This window comes from Xiphias gladius, chromosome 18 (genome assembly GCF_016859285.1).
Source record: "Xiphias gladius isolate SHS-SW01 ecotype Sanya breed wild chromosome 18, ASM1685928v1, whole genome shotgun sequence".
NCBI classification, from domain to species: domain Eukaryota; kingdom Metazoa; phylum Chordata; class Actinopteri; order Istiophoriformes; family Xiphiidae; genus Xiphias; species Xiphias gladius.
This window is the reverse complement of record NC_053417.1, coordinates 22,288,706-22,305,053: the sequence shown is the minus strand read 5'-3', so window position 1 is coordinate 22,305,053 and position 16,348 is coordinate 22,288,706. Positions and strand designations below refer to the sequence as shown.

Sequence of the window (16,348 nt, the reverse complement as noted above, 5' to 3'; positions counted from 1 at the left end):
GTGTCTGTTGGTGTGTGGTGTTTCATCCAGATGCTATTACCTTTTATTATCTCCCTGGCTGGTGTAGGGATTCGTGAGTTCAGTATTTCGGAGAAATATGCTTATTCACTTTTCTGGCCGAGCCTTTGATGAGCAGATTGATACCGCTTTCGTATCCGTACGTTACATTATGATGCTACGTGCCGGCAGATGGTTATCTTAGCTTAGCATACAGACTGGGGGGGGGCTCTGTCTGAAGGTTAAAAACTTTTAAAGCTCACAGATTAGGATGTTATATCTTGTTCTTAAATCCACACAGAAACTGAGGTGCAAAAAAAAAAACAAACCAAAAACCAAGTTGTAATTTTATGAGGTGTCATGTGCCAGACTTTTTCTTAGCCCGGCACAGTTATTTTTCCTGGAGTCTGGGCTGTTTGCATGACAACCTCGGAAGGACGACAAGACTCCTGTAAAGCCACAAGTTTCCTTTGAGGAAAACAAAGAGTATGAACTCAGTGCTCCTCAGAGTGACCGATAGTGACTTTTAATACTCATGACTTCATTTACGAAACGTGTGCTGAATATAGATAAATAGATACAGACCAACGAAATCTAACCAGTTTTATTTTTAAGCCATGACGAAACTGCGTGACTCCCTTTCCTGAGTGATTTTAGGACATAATGAGACCATTTCCAGCTGCGGTACAACTGGGAAGTTGTGAAACTCACCACTTTGCCTGTGTGATGATGATGATGATGATGACAGTGATGACGAGGACGGTCCTCTATTAGCAGAACGCAGTCTGATTATCTGTATTTTGTGTCTCCATGTCTCTGTTATGTTGTTTAGAGGTAGTAATACATGGCCTCATTGTCAGGGTGAAGCATACAGAGGACAGTACACCACTGTGTTCAAACAGAGCTCTCATTGCAGATGTTTGGTAGACTCTGCTTATTTTTTTTTTTTTTTCCCCCCTCTGGTTCTGGACATGTTGTTGCAGATTTATAGTTTATCTCCTTTTCCCCTAGATCCAGCCAAAACACAAGATCGGGAAGAAAAACTTGTCATGCCGGACAGACCCAACCTTTAACCCGAATCCACATTTTTTTTAAACTAATTTCTTCAATTTCTTCATTAGTGGAATGCCATTACACTGTTAAACATACACGGGCTGAATCCGAGCTGTGTTGTGTTGCCGCTGCGAGAGCAGCAGTCAGTCCCACCAAAGACTGAAGTGCCAGCGCTTTTTCTGAAGAATCACAGAATATTTTATTTCCTGTTATTTCCTTTGGAATATGTGTCTGAACAGCTGTTTCAATTGAAGGTGTCCCACTTCCTCTTCCAATCACATGACGATGACCCAGCACAATAATAGTCACAATGGCCGTGTTGTTGAGGCATTGTTGCGCAAAATGGTTAAAATTAGTTGGATTGATTATTGACTTGCGTGATGTCTTGCCGTGGCCGCCACCGCCGCCGCTGTTTCTAAATTTGAAATCTGGAGTGTGACAGCGTGTCATCTCAGCTTTTCGCAGATCTATTTATTTGCTTGCTGTCTCCGTATCAGCTTGACAGCACGCGCAGGCGGCTGCAGACGATGTGCCAGACTTTTTGTGCCTAATATAGATGTGAGGCAGGCGGTGAAACTGGTCTTCTATGCAGCGTAAATAAGCCGTATAAATATAGCAGTGGATGTGTTATATCTGAAACTGAGAGTTGGGGGAGCGTTTCTTGCAGGCACACTTGGCATGTACGCCTACTATAAATATTTATGCAACACTCATATGGAGGCGGAAAGTCTTAGAGACTTATGCTTTCTAGTGCATGGGGTAACGTTTGACAAAAGCTGGGGGGGGGGGCGTTCAAAATTTTCACATGATTCCACGTAGTTTCCCGAAATGACACTTTTTTACTCTGCTTAGTATAAACCGGTCTTTCTACAGTAACATTTCTCATTTAATACGAGTTTTAATAACTAAGACTACAGATTACATGATCATTTAATGCAGAGTAGGTGAAGTAGTTTTTTCTACCCTGATTACTCTGCAAATCCTCTCGTCTCTCATCTGAACTACGGGGCGGGACAGTAAGAGAACCATGTGAGATTTTAGTAAGAAAATCAGCCTGAAACTAAAAAGTAAAAATCAGATTTGGAAACCCCCTCGACCCCTATCCCCAGTAGAATTAATGCTCTTGCATATTTCACCATGGCTGGCACAGTATCAGGCTTATCACTTATCGGGATATCAAACGTAATGCAATATCAAATACATGGTTATTATTGAGGCCTTGTATATTTATAGTATGTTGCAGATTTGCTATAGCCCTGTGTCGGCATTTGTGTCCCTGAAAACTGTGAATAGAAGTAAATAGTAGGATAAGTGTTTAACATGTCAAAGAGAGTCAAAGCAAACTGCCCGTGAAAGAATGCTGAGTCAGAGGTTGACGTTTCTGAAAGTTGGTGTGAGGGGCAGCTTGTTCCCATGGGAAGCCCCAGACAGAGATGCCAGAGAGGCCGAAGAGTTTCATCCATGATCTAAGAGGGACCGAGGGGCCAAATGACACGGACAGGTGCTGCGGCTGCAGTAGAATATTGTCATGACGACTTTCCCCGCAGTCACGATCGCTCCGCTGCATCTTAACCTCTTCTGGTGCTTCTTGGAGCACACGTCCGCTTTACGTTGTGTGCCTCGGAAAAATCCCCACAAACTTGGGATTTTTGTTCTGCTTCATGATCTTTAATATTAATGATCTGTGATCTCTGTCAACCTCTGTTGGTGACCAGTAGGAACTGCAGAAACCCTGAAAACATCACCTCAGCCGGTCACATCCTCAGATCGCACAGCGTGGCCTGTTATTGACACAGCTTTATGTAACACTGTTACCAAAGAAACAATAGCTTCATAATATTGCCAAAGGCAAAACGCTGTAGGGCTACAAGTTAGCATTATTTTCATCATCATTTAGTCTACGGAAGGAGTTCATTCTTCTTTCTTAATCTATTCATTGTTTGGTCTATGCAGTGTCAGAAAAAGAAAAGAATTACTTGCAAAATGGCCCAGAGCCAAATGTGACATATACAAATTGCTTGTTTTGACCGACCAGAACCCCAAAGACACTCACTCCCTTCCCAAAAGGACAAAGAACAGCAGCAGAACCTCACAATTGACGGCCTGGAACCAGTGAATCTTTATTAAAATTACTTAAACACTCAGTTACATTGTTTGTTTTTTTTGATGGTGAGGATTAGTCATATTTTTCAGCTCTGCATCACTACCACGGTTCCTTTACAATGCGACGATGCGTTGGTCGTCTGTTATCGTCACCTCCGAGGAAAACCCAGGACAAATCAGCCTCAAGAGTTACGGGAAAGCTGCTGTTTTGTGTTTGCGCGACATCCTTATTTTACGCAGACTTGAAAAACCTTATGGACTCACTCAACCTGCTGTGGGAAAGTGTATGAAATCCTCCTCCTGAGTGGATGCTCCGTGTCCTCCTCGTTTCGGCACAGAGGGAGGAGAGAGAGCAGGAGCAAGAGCAGGTCCTCCTGATGAAAACAAGTGAGGGGGAATTATGAAGGGTACAGAACCTAATTATAGAAATACGACCCGGCAAGTTCAAGTTATCCCAGCCGGTCCTGGCTTCCTGGAAATACCATTCAAAGAACCTGATTATCTCTTTTGGATGCTTTAACAGCATACCCTGTTTGGTTTTGCTCTGGAGTCTGAAGCTATGAATTTGTACCAGATGTATTTGACAGGTTTTTTTTTTTTTTTTTTAAATGGAAAGGATATTGTAAGTTCTTGTTGGAGAACGTAATAAAAGTCTCCTATGGGCAAGCAGCATGTTTAGGCACTGTGGGTCTGAGTGGCAATGGCTAGGTTACCACAGGAACAGGTTTTTCCACTTACTTCCCTTGGCGGATGGTGGGAAAAAATAAAATTTCTCAGATCGTTTTTTTTTTTTTTGGGTTGGATCTATATATATATATATATATATATATATATATATATATATATATATATATATTTATATATTTAGATGTTTTGACCCTTTGTGTGAGAAAACATTTAAAGACGTCACCTTTGGCTTTTGGAGGTTGTGATTGGCATTTTTCACTATTTTCTGACATTTTATACACTCTAAAACATCATAGAGGAATTTAAGAGGTTTTATTAATGTTAAGTTAATTCCACTTCAGAACTTATAAACATGAGTTCTCCTGACTTGAAGTTCTTTTGACTTGAAATGATATGTTGTATGAATACTGCTGACAGTTCACTCAACTCATTCAATAAAGTGTGAACTAATTATTCAACCGAAGTCCGGTTAACTCACACTTTTCGGGGAGCAGGGGAACTTACACGTATAAGTTGAACCACCTTAAAGTGATTCACGGGATAAAATTAATAAAGGAATAACTCGGCATGTTAATCATCTTAATTTGCAGCCCTACTTGCACTGCATGGTCTTGTTTAATGTAAAACATCATATAAACAGATCGAACATGGACTGCACTTGTATAGCGCTTTTCTAGTCTTATTGACCGCTCAAAGCGCTTTTCACTACTGCGACATTCACCCATTCATACAGAGCCTTTTCTATACAAAGGGCGCTCTCCGTACACAAACACATTCACATTCACACGCCGACGATACATCAGGGGCACTTTGGGGTTCAGTATCCTGCCCGGGGACACTTGGACATGCGGACTGGTGGAGCCGGGGATTGACCTGCCGACCTTCCGGTTAGTGGACGACCTGCTCTACTTCCCGAGCCACAGCCACCCTCAGCGTATCTATATCCCAAACTTATCTATATTAAATGGATTATTACTCATTATTACTCGCATACAGATGCTTCCCATTATCACCGATCTGCTTGCTAGTAACCGACTCCGGGGGGATGATGCCAGCTGCAGCACGCTGGGGTGTGTGTGTGTGTGTGTGTGTGTGTGTGTGTGATGAGCAGCAGGGAGTCCGAGTGGATCAATGTACTGTCATGTAGGGTCATAATCACTGAGCCGTATTCCAGCAGAGCGGTCGTGCAAGTCTGCCAGTACGGCCTGATCTGCTCTGAGAGCACAACACTTGCATCCTGGCAGAGACAAACAAAAGGAGACAGGATCATCACTGGCAGCTAGTCTGGTGTTTTAGCAGCGCAGTTTCTTGGCTGCCTTTTAAAATGAGATCTCACCAGCTTGTCCTTTCTCACCTTTCTTGCTGTGCACTCCCTTTATAGCTGTGTGATATTCATAAGTCACGGTGTCCTCCCACTTTCTTCTCAGTAAGCTATTACAAAATCACAGCTAAGAGATGAATGATCTCCCTCTGGTGGAAGAATGGCTGTTAATGACTTTATATAAAGACCTCAGTAATGTTTTGTGTAAGGATTTCAGTGGTTGTTTGTTGGGTATGATGTTACATCTGAGATATAAACTTAGTCTCAAGATATGTGACACATTTGAAAACAGCGAGGTCCTTGATGTTCTTGTTTCTCAAGATCTCTTTGTAATCACAGTGTATCATGGTAAACATGCTTGTGTATAATTAGTGCGTCATGTGTGCGGCTGTCAGCTGGAAAAATGCGTTTTTCAGTTTATTCACTCTGATTTCAAGAGATTTTCTCAACGTGCAGAGAAGCTGGTAAACCTTGAATGTAGTTTGAATATTATAGTGAGAGAAACATTGCTGCCCAGCAAAAATCATATATCTGATTTTGAATTTTTCAGATAAACTGAAGGATTAACTATTTCTTCAAGAGCCCCTCCAGGCCCGTTTTAATACATATGACAATGCTTTGCTCGGAGTAATAATTTTCGTCAAGGGATTTCCTCTAAAAAAGTTCAACTACAGAGTTAAAAATTCTTAAAGTTACATTACCTCATAGAAAAGTTCAGAATCTGTGATCTACGTAAATATTGTTGATTGCAAAATTTTAACTGCTGGACACGAGATTTCTTGTTCCATTCTCAACATTAATGTACTACAGGTATCAAGTTTCTCTCACACTTGTGTAGGTTGAATACTGGACCATAATTGGCTTTCGGACTAGTTGTAAGGTAACAAAAATATCTCGCATATACACCTTGCTTTGGGGAAGGCTCAGATTTCAGATGAACAGAGAGGACCTTTCCCCCTGCAGCTGATGAATGTGAAAACAGCCTTCTAGTGTCAAGCTCCTGCACATACATCATTCTGCACAGTGAAGGGCAAACGTCCAAATAAACCATCAGAAAAATTGATTGTATTATCTGAAAAATGTGTTGTCAAAAAGCTGGAAACAAGCTGGTTTTTGCGCAGCCCATGAAAAGCTGACATTTCTGAGATGCATGGTTTTCGCAGGACAGCGACTAAAACTTGGTTGTAGGCTGCCCACTCGACACTGGCAACTTGTCTCCAAGTGAAACAGTACCTGTGTGGTTTTAAATCAGCGTGTTGATGGATAGTGTGTTTCCAGTGGCCGCCTGCCCTCTCCTCTCCTCTGCCCTGCTCCGCTGCTGCACCCGACGGGGCTGGTCCTCTGCCTGCGACTCTGTGTGGCGATTGGAGATTCCAGGCCGGGCCCTGGAGCCTCCCCCCTCTGACACACATTCAGTGCTGCACCACCAGCATGACTTTCACTGCTTTCCAAGGGCGGGTGGTGCACCTTCAGGAAAAAACAAACAAATATGGAGGCCGTAGGAGTGCAAGTGTGCCGACCCTGCTCCTTTGACTGTCTGTGAGTATGGCGCCGCAGCATCTGTGATATTGTTGGCATGCATTAAGGCATAATTTTGGAATGTATACGTGTGTGTACGACACTATATGTACACATGAAGGACAGTGTGCACAGAACTGTGTGTGGTCAGTATCTACATTCATAGCTTTGGCAGATTTCTCCTTGGAAAGTGTGTTTTTTGTAGAATACTTTTTGCAACAACTTGTTAATAATCAAAATCATAGTTTCTCATATAAGCATAGAGTTGATTGCAGTTGATCATTGATTAATAACTAAGAAGTGAGCTCTTAAAAAGCTAAAAAAGCTTGTGTTACTTTGACAAATAACACTCACCTTTTTGATAAAATAGTTCATCACAGAAGGGCTGGGACGTGTTTATTTGTAGCAGAAAAGCAGGACAGAGTAAAATAAATTGTCTCCTATTGGTTTTTAAATGAGGTTGTTGTTTTACCATTATTGTCCATTAGGCAGAGCTATTCTTTTGTCAGCAAAGGCTCATTAGGTCTGCAAAGTCAGATGCAGCTTTCTACCACCTACCATCTCCAGTCAATTACCGGCAGGGGTACTGGTAGTACCAGCATCACAGATCATTTTCCTTTGGACGGCTCAGTGTTTTGACTCCGATCCGACCCCAGTGGCTCCGCTGAACTTTGTTACCTGCCGTTGCTCCTCTATGGATGCAAAGCTACTTCATTTCCCTGTTTAGTCCCTGTCTGTCTGTCTGTCAGTCATTAAAAAACCTGCATCAAACACTCAGCTCAGACTAATAATGGAGTACGATGGAGTAGCGTAGTGAGCAGAATCTGAGGAATCATGAGTTGGGTGGGTGGGGCTCTTCAAGACTGTACAGCCATTGTATTTCTTTTTTCTTTTTTTTTTTTTTCTTTTTTTGTTTTTTTTTTTTTTAGATACACAAACATGCGAGGAGGTGTTCACACACACGAGTGAAAAATGTTTTTTAAAAAAAGGACAAAAGAGCTTTTTATGTGCTTCAGTGGTTTGTTCGGCGAAAAGCCACAGAACAGTCGAAAAGAAGAAACAGAGAGAAAGAGGATTTGAGCTTTGCTTTGTAGAGAAGTTTCTGGTCATTAATGGTTTAATTTCCTGTAACTGTAACTGTAAAATGTCCAGCTCAGCAGATAAAGTATCCTGGTCACAGTTCTTTCGAAAAAACAAATTTGATTTTTGTATCAAAAAAGTCTTTGTTATGGGTTGATGTTAAAAAACAAATATCTAACAAATATAACCACACGCCAGCGGTGTCATTGTGACATTAGCATTTAGCTCATAGCTCAGCTGTGCCTATGTGCAGCCTCACTGACCTGCTAGCATGCCTGTAAATTCTGAGTATTGTTTTTACGTTTCTGTAAGTTCCTCTGTAATGCCTTACTTCCCTTGGCGGATGGTGGGAAAAGGTCGCCACAACAAATTTGCAGCCTAAAAAGCTCCATGAATTTAAAGGATAGCACAGTGTTATCTGAATTTACCTGCTGATTTGGCTTTACAAAGCAGTTTCCTCACCATGATTAAGTGCTATTTGACATTGCGGTGAGTTAGTCTGCAATTTCCGGGAAAAAAAATTTAGTTTTCTGTCGTCTAATGTCAAGATTTCTGCCTTCCAAGGACTCAAAACACTGCAAACTGCTCCCGTCCAAATTTCTAGTTTATTATTTATAAAGCATGTCATATACAGTATACGGTGCAATATAATGTAAAAGCTGATATTGGGGCTGCCGTGGTAAGAGACAACAGCTTGTTATTGAGGTACTGACAAGGTTGTTTGATTTAAAAATTCGAGGTCGGTGGTAAAACAGATGTTCTGTCCTCCCTCAATCATCGTTGCTGAAGTGTCCTTTAACAACACAGTGGACCTCCCTTTGCTCCCTCGGAGCGGTGCAGGTGCGTGTCGGTGTTTTCTCGCGCGCTGCCGACTCTTGAGTCTCGCGAGGTGGGGAGGGAAACTGGTCTGTCCTCTCTTATTCCTGGAAGTGCTGCTACACCTTCAGGTTGTTGTTATGTTTGGGCTGACGACGACTGTGTTTTCGCTCAGATTGACAGGAAGGGTGTGGAGAGGCCAAAACTATTGAAACTGCAACTGTCAGACTGAGTGTTGTAGCCTGTCAGTGGTGTTTGTTTTTTGCTGTAAAGTTGAGGGGGGAGCAGATAATAAAGCTGTGACACTAAAGAGTCTTTGAGTCAGGTTGAATAATACGTTTAGCTGTAATTTTTACTAAGAGTCAAAATAACTAAAACAGCAATGAGGAGAGTGAAAAAGAAACATCTGTCGCCGATGTCAAAAACTGATAGATGTGTTTTTAAAAACATTGATTACATAGACTAATAATTTTCGTGATGGAGTGTGAAAGAGAGGTTAATATTTCAAATCCTGCATTGCTTACCTCCATGTTACTGCCTGTGTTGGCACACTGCTTAGTTTGTTGGTGCATTACTGCCACCAACTGTCGATCAGGGGAACGGCATGAAACCAAGTCGGGATGTCAGTCGCCGTGTGCTTGTGTGCTCGCATGCATGCATGATACACGCAAAACATGGACGCAGTCGTAACAGCGCTGTTCTGTGGTGCTAATAGTGGTGGAAAACTCCACAGGGTATTAGCATCAAAATATATTACAGTGCTCTATTTCAGAATAGTATATTTTATTGGATTATGATAATTGATGCATTCGTCTGTAAGCATCACTTTAATGTTGCAGCTTGTAAAGATGGGGCTAATTTTAACTACTTTACATACAAATTGGTAGCACTGGTATAAAACTGGTGCAAGGTTAATTGATATTCTATAATAATGCATCGTCATTTATTGTGTATATTTGTATCAATAATCTGAATCTGTAACGTAACTGCAGCTGTCAGATAAATGTGGTGCTGTGAAACACAGTGTTTTCCCCTGAAATGTAGTGGAGCAGAAGTATAAAGTAGCTTAAAATGGAAATACTCAAGTGAAGTACAAGTACCGCAAAGGTTGAGTAAATCTGCTTAATTATGAGTGTGTGTGTTTGTGTATTAGAGGGTCATCACAAGACAAGGTGAAGTAATCAGTATTACAGGGAACCATCTCTCATGACGTAAAATGTGTATTTCTCCAGCATATTGTACAGTACAGTACGTTTGAAATTAGAAGGCGCTAGTTAAGAAGTAATACGGTAAAATCCATAAAGCTGATCAGCATCAGTGTTTATTCTAGGGATGCAACTAACCGTTATCTTCGTTATCAATGACTCTTTTGATTATTTTCTTGAGTAGTAGGTTAAAATTGTGAAAAATAACCATCACAACTTCCCATAACACAAGGCCACAAGTAAGAATCAAAACCAAAAGATTCTCCGTTTACTATCATAAAAGACAAAAAAAAAAAAAACAACAGCAAATATTCACATTTGAGAAGTTGGAACCAGTGATATTTTTGCTTTAAAAATGACAAATGATTAATCGGTTATCAAAATTGTTGCCAATAAATCGACGAAACAGCCGCTTGTCTCAGCTCTAGTTCAATGAAAATTGTTGTGGTAGTTTTTCCTACAGTTCAAGTTCTTATTTTTGTAACTGGAGAAAAGAAAAAGGAAATGAAACTACTCTTGTCTCGACACTCAAACATTCAAACAGCGAAGTAGATTAAAAGAAAAAAGGAAAAAATCAAAGGATTCGTTTCTGGCAGTGTAAATGAAAAAAATGCTTAAAAAGTTGTTTTAGCATTAGAGCCAGTGACATTTGTTTGAAATTTCTGGGATGAAAGGAAGCACAATCACCCAAAGTAACACAGGCAAAGGAATTATGCATATTAACGATAAACCTGATTCTATGTATTGGGTGAGGTACAAAGGAACTTGACCAAAAAAACAAAAAAAAAAAATTGAAAGACCCAAACTGCTGCAGCACTTTCAGAGAACAAGCTGCAGTCTTTGTTCTGCTTTAATTCAGTCATCAAATCTACCAGTTATTTAATTTATCCAGGATCAGTAGTCAGCTATTTTGCCTCGGCATTGTCTTCAGAAATGAATGGAACTGTTTATGTTAATCTTATAAAATAAAGGTTTGGACTGTTCTCTTGTTTGACCACATAATTCTCAGAAAAATCAGGTTTTAATATATATTGTAGCATAATTTGCTCCTGTGCAGGGTTCACTGGGTGTGGTATCAGACAATGAGATTGTATGCAGAGCTGGTGGGGGGCTGGGGGAATTATGGTATGTAGAGGGCTCAACACCCACTGAATACGCTGTAGACCGAAGCTGTGTTTGACTCCGCTGGCTAATTAGTGCGATTACTGCACAGCTGGATTGGCCAGACGTTTTACCGAGTTTTATCAAAAGGATCACTCACTCGACGAAGGCTTCATCCCGACAACTTCTGCTTCAGCAGAGCCTCTCTATTTTAGGACTGCAGGACTCAGTCTGGGGAGAAGCCGTCTAAATTTAAGAGAGTGGGAAAACTGAAGCAACCTTTTATGAAAAATGTTCCTCTTTCTGTTGCGTGTAAAAAGCTGCGAGTGCAGCGGCTGCTCTTTGCTCCCTGTCTGTCCACTGTCCAGAACCCAAGGACATGTCATGTCATAAATCCTCGTATTTGAGAAGGTGAAAGCTTAAAAAAATGATTATGAGATGATCAAACTAGTTGCCATTTAATCGGCTTTCGGTCAACTAATCGATTAATCGACTCGTCGTGGCAGCTCTACAGATAAGATTTTCTTGTTGCTCTCTATCCCCTCCATCATCCACTCGGCCACTTTCCTTTCATCATATTAACCTTTTAGTCCATGTGCCTTCCCTCCGTCGTCTTCTACCTTTCATGCTAATGGTTTTCCTCTCTTGTGTCTTTTGCTTGACCTCTCTCTCCTCGTCTGACCTCTCTCTACCCTCTCTCTGTTATCACCCTCTTTTTCCTTTCACCTCTCCTCACCTCACCCTTTTGCTTTCCCTCTCTTTTCTTGACATTCCCGCTCTCTCCGTCTCTGCTCATTCATCTGGCATCTTTCTCCCCTCGGCAGCAGCCCGTCGGACCAGCACGGCTCCTCCAAGCCCCCGCTGAGCTCCTCGGCCATGACATCACGCATCCTGCTGCGGCAGCAGCTGATGCGGGAGCAGCTTCAGGAGCAGGAGCGACGGGAGCAGCAGAGACAGCAGGCCTCCCCGTACCCACAAACCACAGCGGCCCAGACCCCTGCCATCAATGTCAGTGTGCCTGTCAGTTTACCGCCGGCTGCACAGGTACCGATGGAGGTGCTGAAGGTAAGCAACAGTGATTATGGCTTTTTGGATGGCAAGGGAGGAAGAGGGAGTATGGCAGCCTGGATGATTCTCAGGATGTCAAAATTATGACAGTGTATGTATAAAGTTTCCACCTCTGAAATTAGAAGTTGCATGTGTCACTGCTGCAGTCTGAACGGTCCAGGCGGAGCCGTATTTATAGATTTTATTGACTCGTGTGTGTGTGGACAGTCAGGCAAGCGTGGTTTTACTATGACTGTGTGTAAAAAAACACAGGAGTGAGTGAAGTGTGCTAAAATGCGTATATGGGGATTATCTTTCCTGAGAGAATTCCTCTTTAATGCATGCTGTGCTTCCAGCCATTTGGATTTAGCCATCTTTAATCCTATTTGCTCAGCTACATTCACATCTTTTCATAGCTTTGATTCCCTGGCAGTCCAAGGGACAGGAGACTGTTAAGATTTTCTGTAGGAGTAGAGGCCCTTGCGTATGAGCGTGCATTTTAACAAGGCACTTTGGTGAGTTTTTCCCTGTTTGTCTTCTGCATGAGTTTTCAGAAAGGTTGTTATGAAATAGCATTAGAAATGTGTTCAGCTGTGTTGTGTGGCGCTGCGCTTGCTTATCTGTGATTGAGAATTTCTGTGTTGTTGCTTTTTTGTGGTTATATCTGTTCTTTTTTTCTGGTGCATTTTCCTTTGATTCGGCGGTTTACAGTGTTAAAAAAAAAAATCCAAAAAAGCGCACGGTACAAAGGTTTTAAGGATTTGTTAAGGTGTTCCTGACCATACACTTTAGTGAGTTGTTCCTATTTCAGCTTTGTGTTTGTACTTTTTTGGAAATTGTGGCTTTTTACATGATTATGAAGCTGATGTAAGTGTACGTGGAGTTTGTCATGAGGACACACGTTTATCCGTGTATTCTTGCGTATATATATCTGTTTACATTCTCATGTGTTTGAGATTTTGCATTTCTCCAAAAGAGACACCGAGGAAGCTTTAGATTTTGCCATTGATTTGTTTTTTCAGGTGTTTGGAAAGACTCTACGATCATAAGTCTTTTGAAAAAAAACATACTTGAACTGTAGGGAATCTTTGTACAAGTATATACTTACATTTGTGCCCTTGACTTTTTAAGATCATAATGCACATTTGCACATTTAAAATACTTGGGTGACAAAAAAAACCTTTTTTTTTTTTTTTTTTACAACGTTAAATAGGATCTCATTATTTCATAATGGCCGCTGTGGAGGAAATACAAAATAATGTTATCTCAGATATTACTGTAATAAAATATTGTCTTCAGAAAGATAATGTAGTTGTGTGTACTATAGATCATAAGCAGCTGTTTAGACCCCCTCGATGGACACATGGAGGTTTAGTCAGAATACATCAAAATTGTAAATGTATAACTTGAAAGCACTGATGTACTGTGGGCTATCGAGTAATCTTTGTTAAATCCATCCACAACACATTCAGAGATTTCATGGTTATTTGCTCAGCCACACTTTCATCACCCTTGATGTGTGTGGCAGCAGTGACGGACACATACAGTATATCCATTGAAAACATTGCCCTCCTCACGCAGCATAAACATTACTTACTCTCCATAATCTGCTGCTCATTGAGAGGTTTAGGACGCCCCCACCCTGAACCCTCGTCCTGTGTACAATACATCAAGTTAGAGTAATTTCTCTGCTTTGGCGAGAGCTTACAGACATTCTTCATTGACTGAAGTCCTCGAATGAAAAGGCCGTTCCAGCCTGGCGCTGTTGAGCAGGGTTAACCTGCTCCCCTGTCTGTGGGTAGATTAGCAGAGTCCACACAAAGCTCAGGGGTACCAGGCAGAGCTGCTGGACCTCAAAAAGTGCAAACATTAAGCTCAGATGAGTTTATCTAAAGACTGATTGGACCCTTAATTAACCAAGTGACCTCTGACCTTCTGGGGAATAAGTAAAGGATCAGTTTAGGGATCAAGACAAAGGCGAGCACAGCCTTACCACACACTGAACGCTAATTCAGTGAAGAATGCTCATAATTAGCCCCAACTGCTTTCATTCCATGGCATATTTAAGAGAAAAAAAACACTTCTTTGAAATTTATGTAGGATAACTTCCTAAAAGGGTTAAAAATAATGATTTTTCGGATTTTTGCTCTCAAAGGATTTATGGTGCCCTGAAAAGAACAAAGTGCTCCTCAACCCTGTAAAAAAAAATGTACATTTCTTTTGGATTATACAGTCAGTGTAGCTCGTGACCAGTACGCATCAGAAAGTATACAAAGATGCCACACAGATATTTCATTTCAGTTTGAATTCAACAAGACGGTAGCTTGTAGTCTTTAATCTCACACAAGATTATACCATAAAATTGGTGAAATTCTACGTGAAAATGGTTTGGTTTGCATTGTGCTGCAATTTTATACATGTGATTACTTCATGAAAGATTTCCATGAAAGTATTTCGGCCAACGCTAGCCAATATTGCTTAATAATTTTTGTAAGAGTAATTTATTATTGCCTTTCTTACCATTATAGCTGTAGGTAGTGAGCGTAGAAAAGTGCAGACCTCACTGTCACAACCTATTTTCTAAGCATTTTATGCTAATTTTAACACAACGTTTGTCATTTAAGGACACAAGGTTTGTATTATGCTGGTAATTTGCCGAGCTTTTGCGTAATAGCATGACAATACGTCAGAGGTGGAGAAGACCACTGGTTGCTCTGATGTAGCTGCTGACATTAGCATCACAGTTGTTGTCTGTAAGTGCCACAGTGCACGTTAACAGCTTAACTGTGAGACAAAGCGGCCTATTCTTCTAGTCCATGTAGCAAATGGGGGCATTCTTGTTAATGTATCCTGGCAGGACCATCATGGAATGCCCAGAGCATTAAAATAAAAAAAATACAAATCAGCATTTGTCATTCTGCTCGCACCCTGCATCCTCCCTCAGTACAGCAGGACGCTTTGTGCAAGTTTCTGCTCAGCGCTTCTGACTCTTGTGGGGTTATGTCGCTGAGGCCCTCTGGGCTGTTGATGGCTAAAAAGGAGCTGATAAACAAGACGTCTTGTTTGCTGTGGTTGCAGAGGCTGTAAGCAAGCAGTTGACGACACTTTTCAGTGCATTTCGGAAAGGGTACATTAAGTGAAGTTGGGGAAAGTAAGGCTCAAGTCCGGGCTGCTGGCTCTAATATTGCTCACTACCTTTTACCCAAGCTGACAAACTGACCGATTAGCGTCGAAGAAGGATCACAGTGTATTCGGGACTCCAAGACCAATACTTACAGTGCATATGAAAACCGCCATGTCTAGACTCCTTATACATACTTTATATACAGTGACAAAGACCCAGCAGAAGTCCAGTCTGTGTAGATGTATCCACTTTGTAAATACACCATGAAAAGCAGCCTTTTTCACTCTTTAGGAGTCTTTAAAAACAGACCAGATCAGTTCATTATAACAAAAGCTACAGTATATATTGACGAGGCCAGGATGTTCCAGTTTAGAGCAGTGAGATCATCTAATTATGTGTGATAATTTAGGAAATCCCTGAGGACAAAAACAAGCTGGAAAAAAACACTGATGCTTATTTTAATCTAAAGACAAGACCAACTGATTTCAGCTGGCCAAGTAAATGCAAGATCTTTAGGGTCAACGATTCACTTTATTTTTCCATTTTAGGGCTGCAAGTAATGATGACTTATATTTTCACAATGGATTGATCTGCTGATTTATTTTCTGAAGTAAGGAATGAGTTGCTGGGCATATGAAATGTCAGAAAAATTGTGACGGATGCAATGCAGAAGAGGGGACGTATTCAGATTGCTTGTTTTGTTGGACCAACAGTCAAAAATCAAAACTATGATATGAGACAAAGAAAAGCAGCAAATCCTCCATTTAGGGCTGCAACTAACAATTTTCATTACTGATAAATCTGCCTATCACTTTCTTGATTAATCTTTCAGTCAATACATTTTAGAAAATAGGGAAAAATCACAATCATTTGATCATTCTCCTACAGTCCAAAACTCCAAGATATTTCGGCTTCCTGTCACATTACACAAAGAAAAGCAGCAAATCCTCACATATGAGAAGCTGGAACCAGTGAATTTTTTTGAATTTTTGTTTTAAAAATTTAACTATTTACCTAAATAGCTGCTCATTATTTTCTGTTGATCAATGAATCCATTAATCGACTAATGATTCCAGCTCTGAACACAGTGTCTGCAGTGAGGAAATAATAGAGAGAATGTTTCAGGACTTTCAGAGACGGGCACTGTTACATCTTTGTATCCTGTAATACTAGGTTTACATATTTTTATTTTTTAATGAGGCACCTTTGAGTTTGTCTTGTGCACATTATGCCTTCACCAACCTCATTGTTTCTATTCTTAGTGCAGGGTCGAGAGAGACAGTTGCATACGGCTCC

General features: G+C 41.0%; 1 protein-coding gene across 4 annotated transcripts in view; it reads left to right on the top strand.

Annotated features, from left to right (window-relative positions):
* Positions 1-16,348, top strand: part of mitfb (melanocyte inducing transcription factor b) — a 30,068-nt gene that overhangs the window by 2,358 nt on the left and 11,362 nt on the right. For 2 of the 4 annotated variants that reach the window (XM_040152536.1, XM_040152533.1), the window contains exon 2: positions 11,706-11,946. In XM_040152536.1, coding sequence (XP_040008470.1) covers positions 11,706-11,946 — 241 coding nt within the window. Of the gene's footprint in view, positions 1-6,593; positions 6,701-11,705; positions 11,947-16,348 lie in introns of those variants that run through there. The other 2 variants (XM_040152535.1, XM_040152534.1) reach the window with 2 other exon arrangements.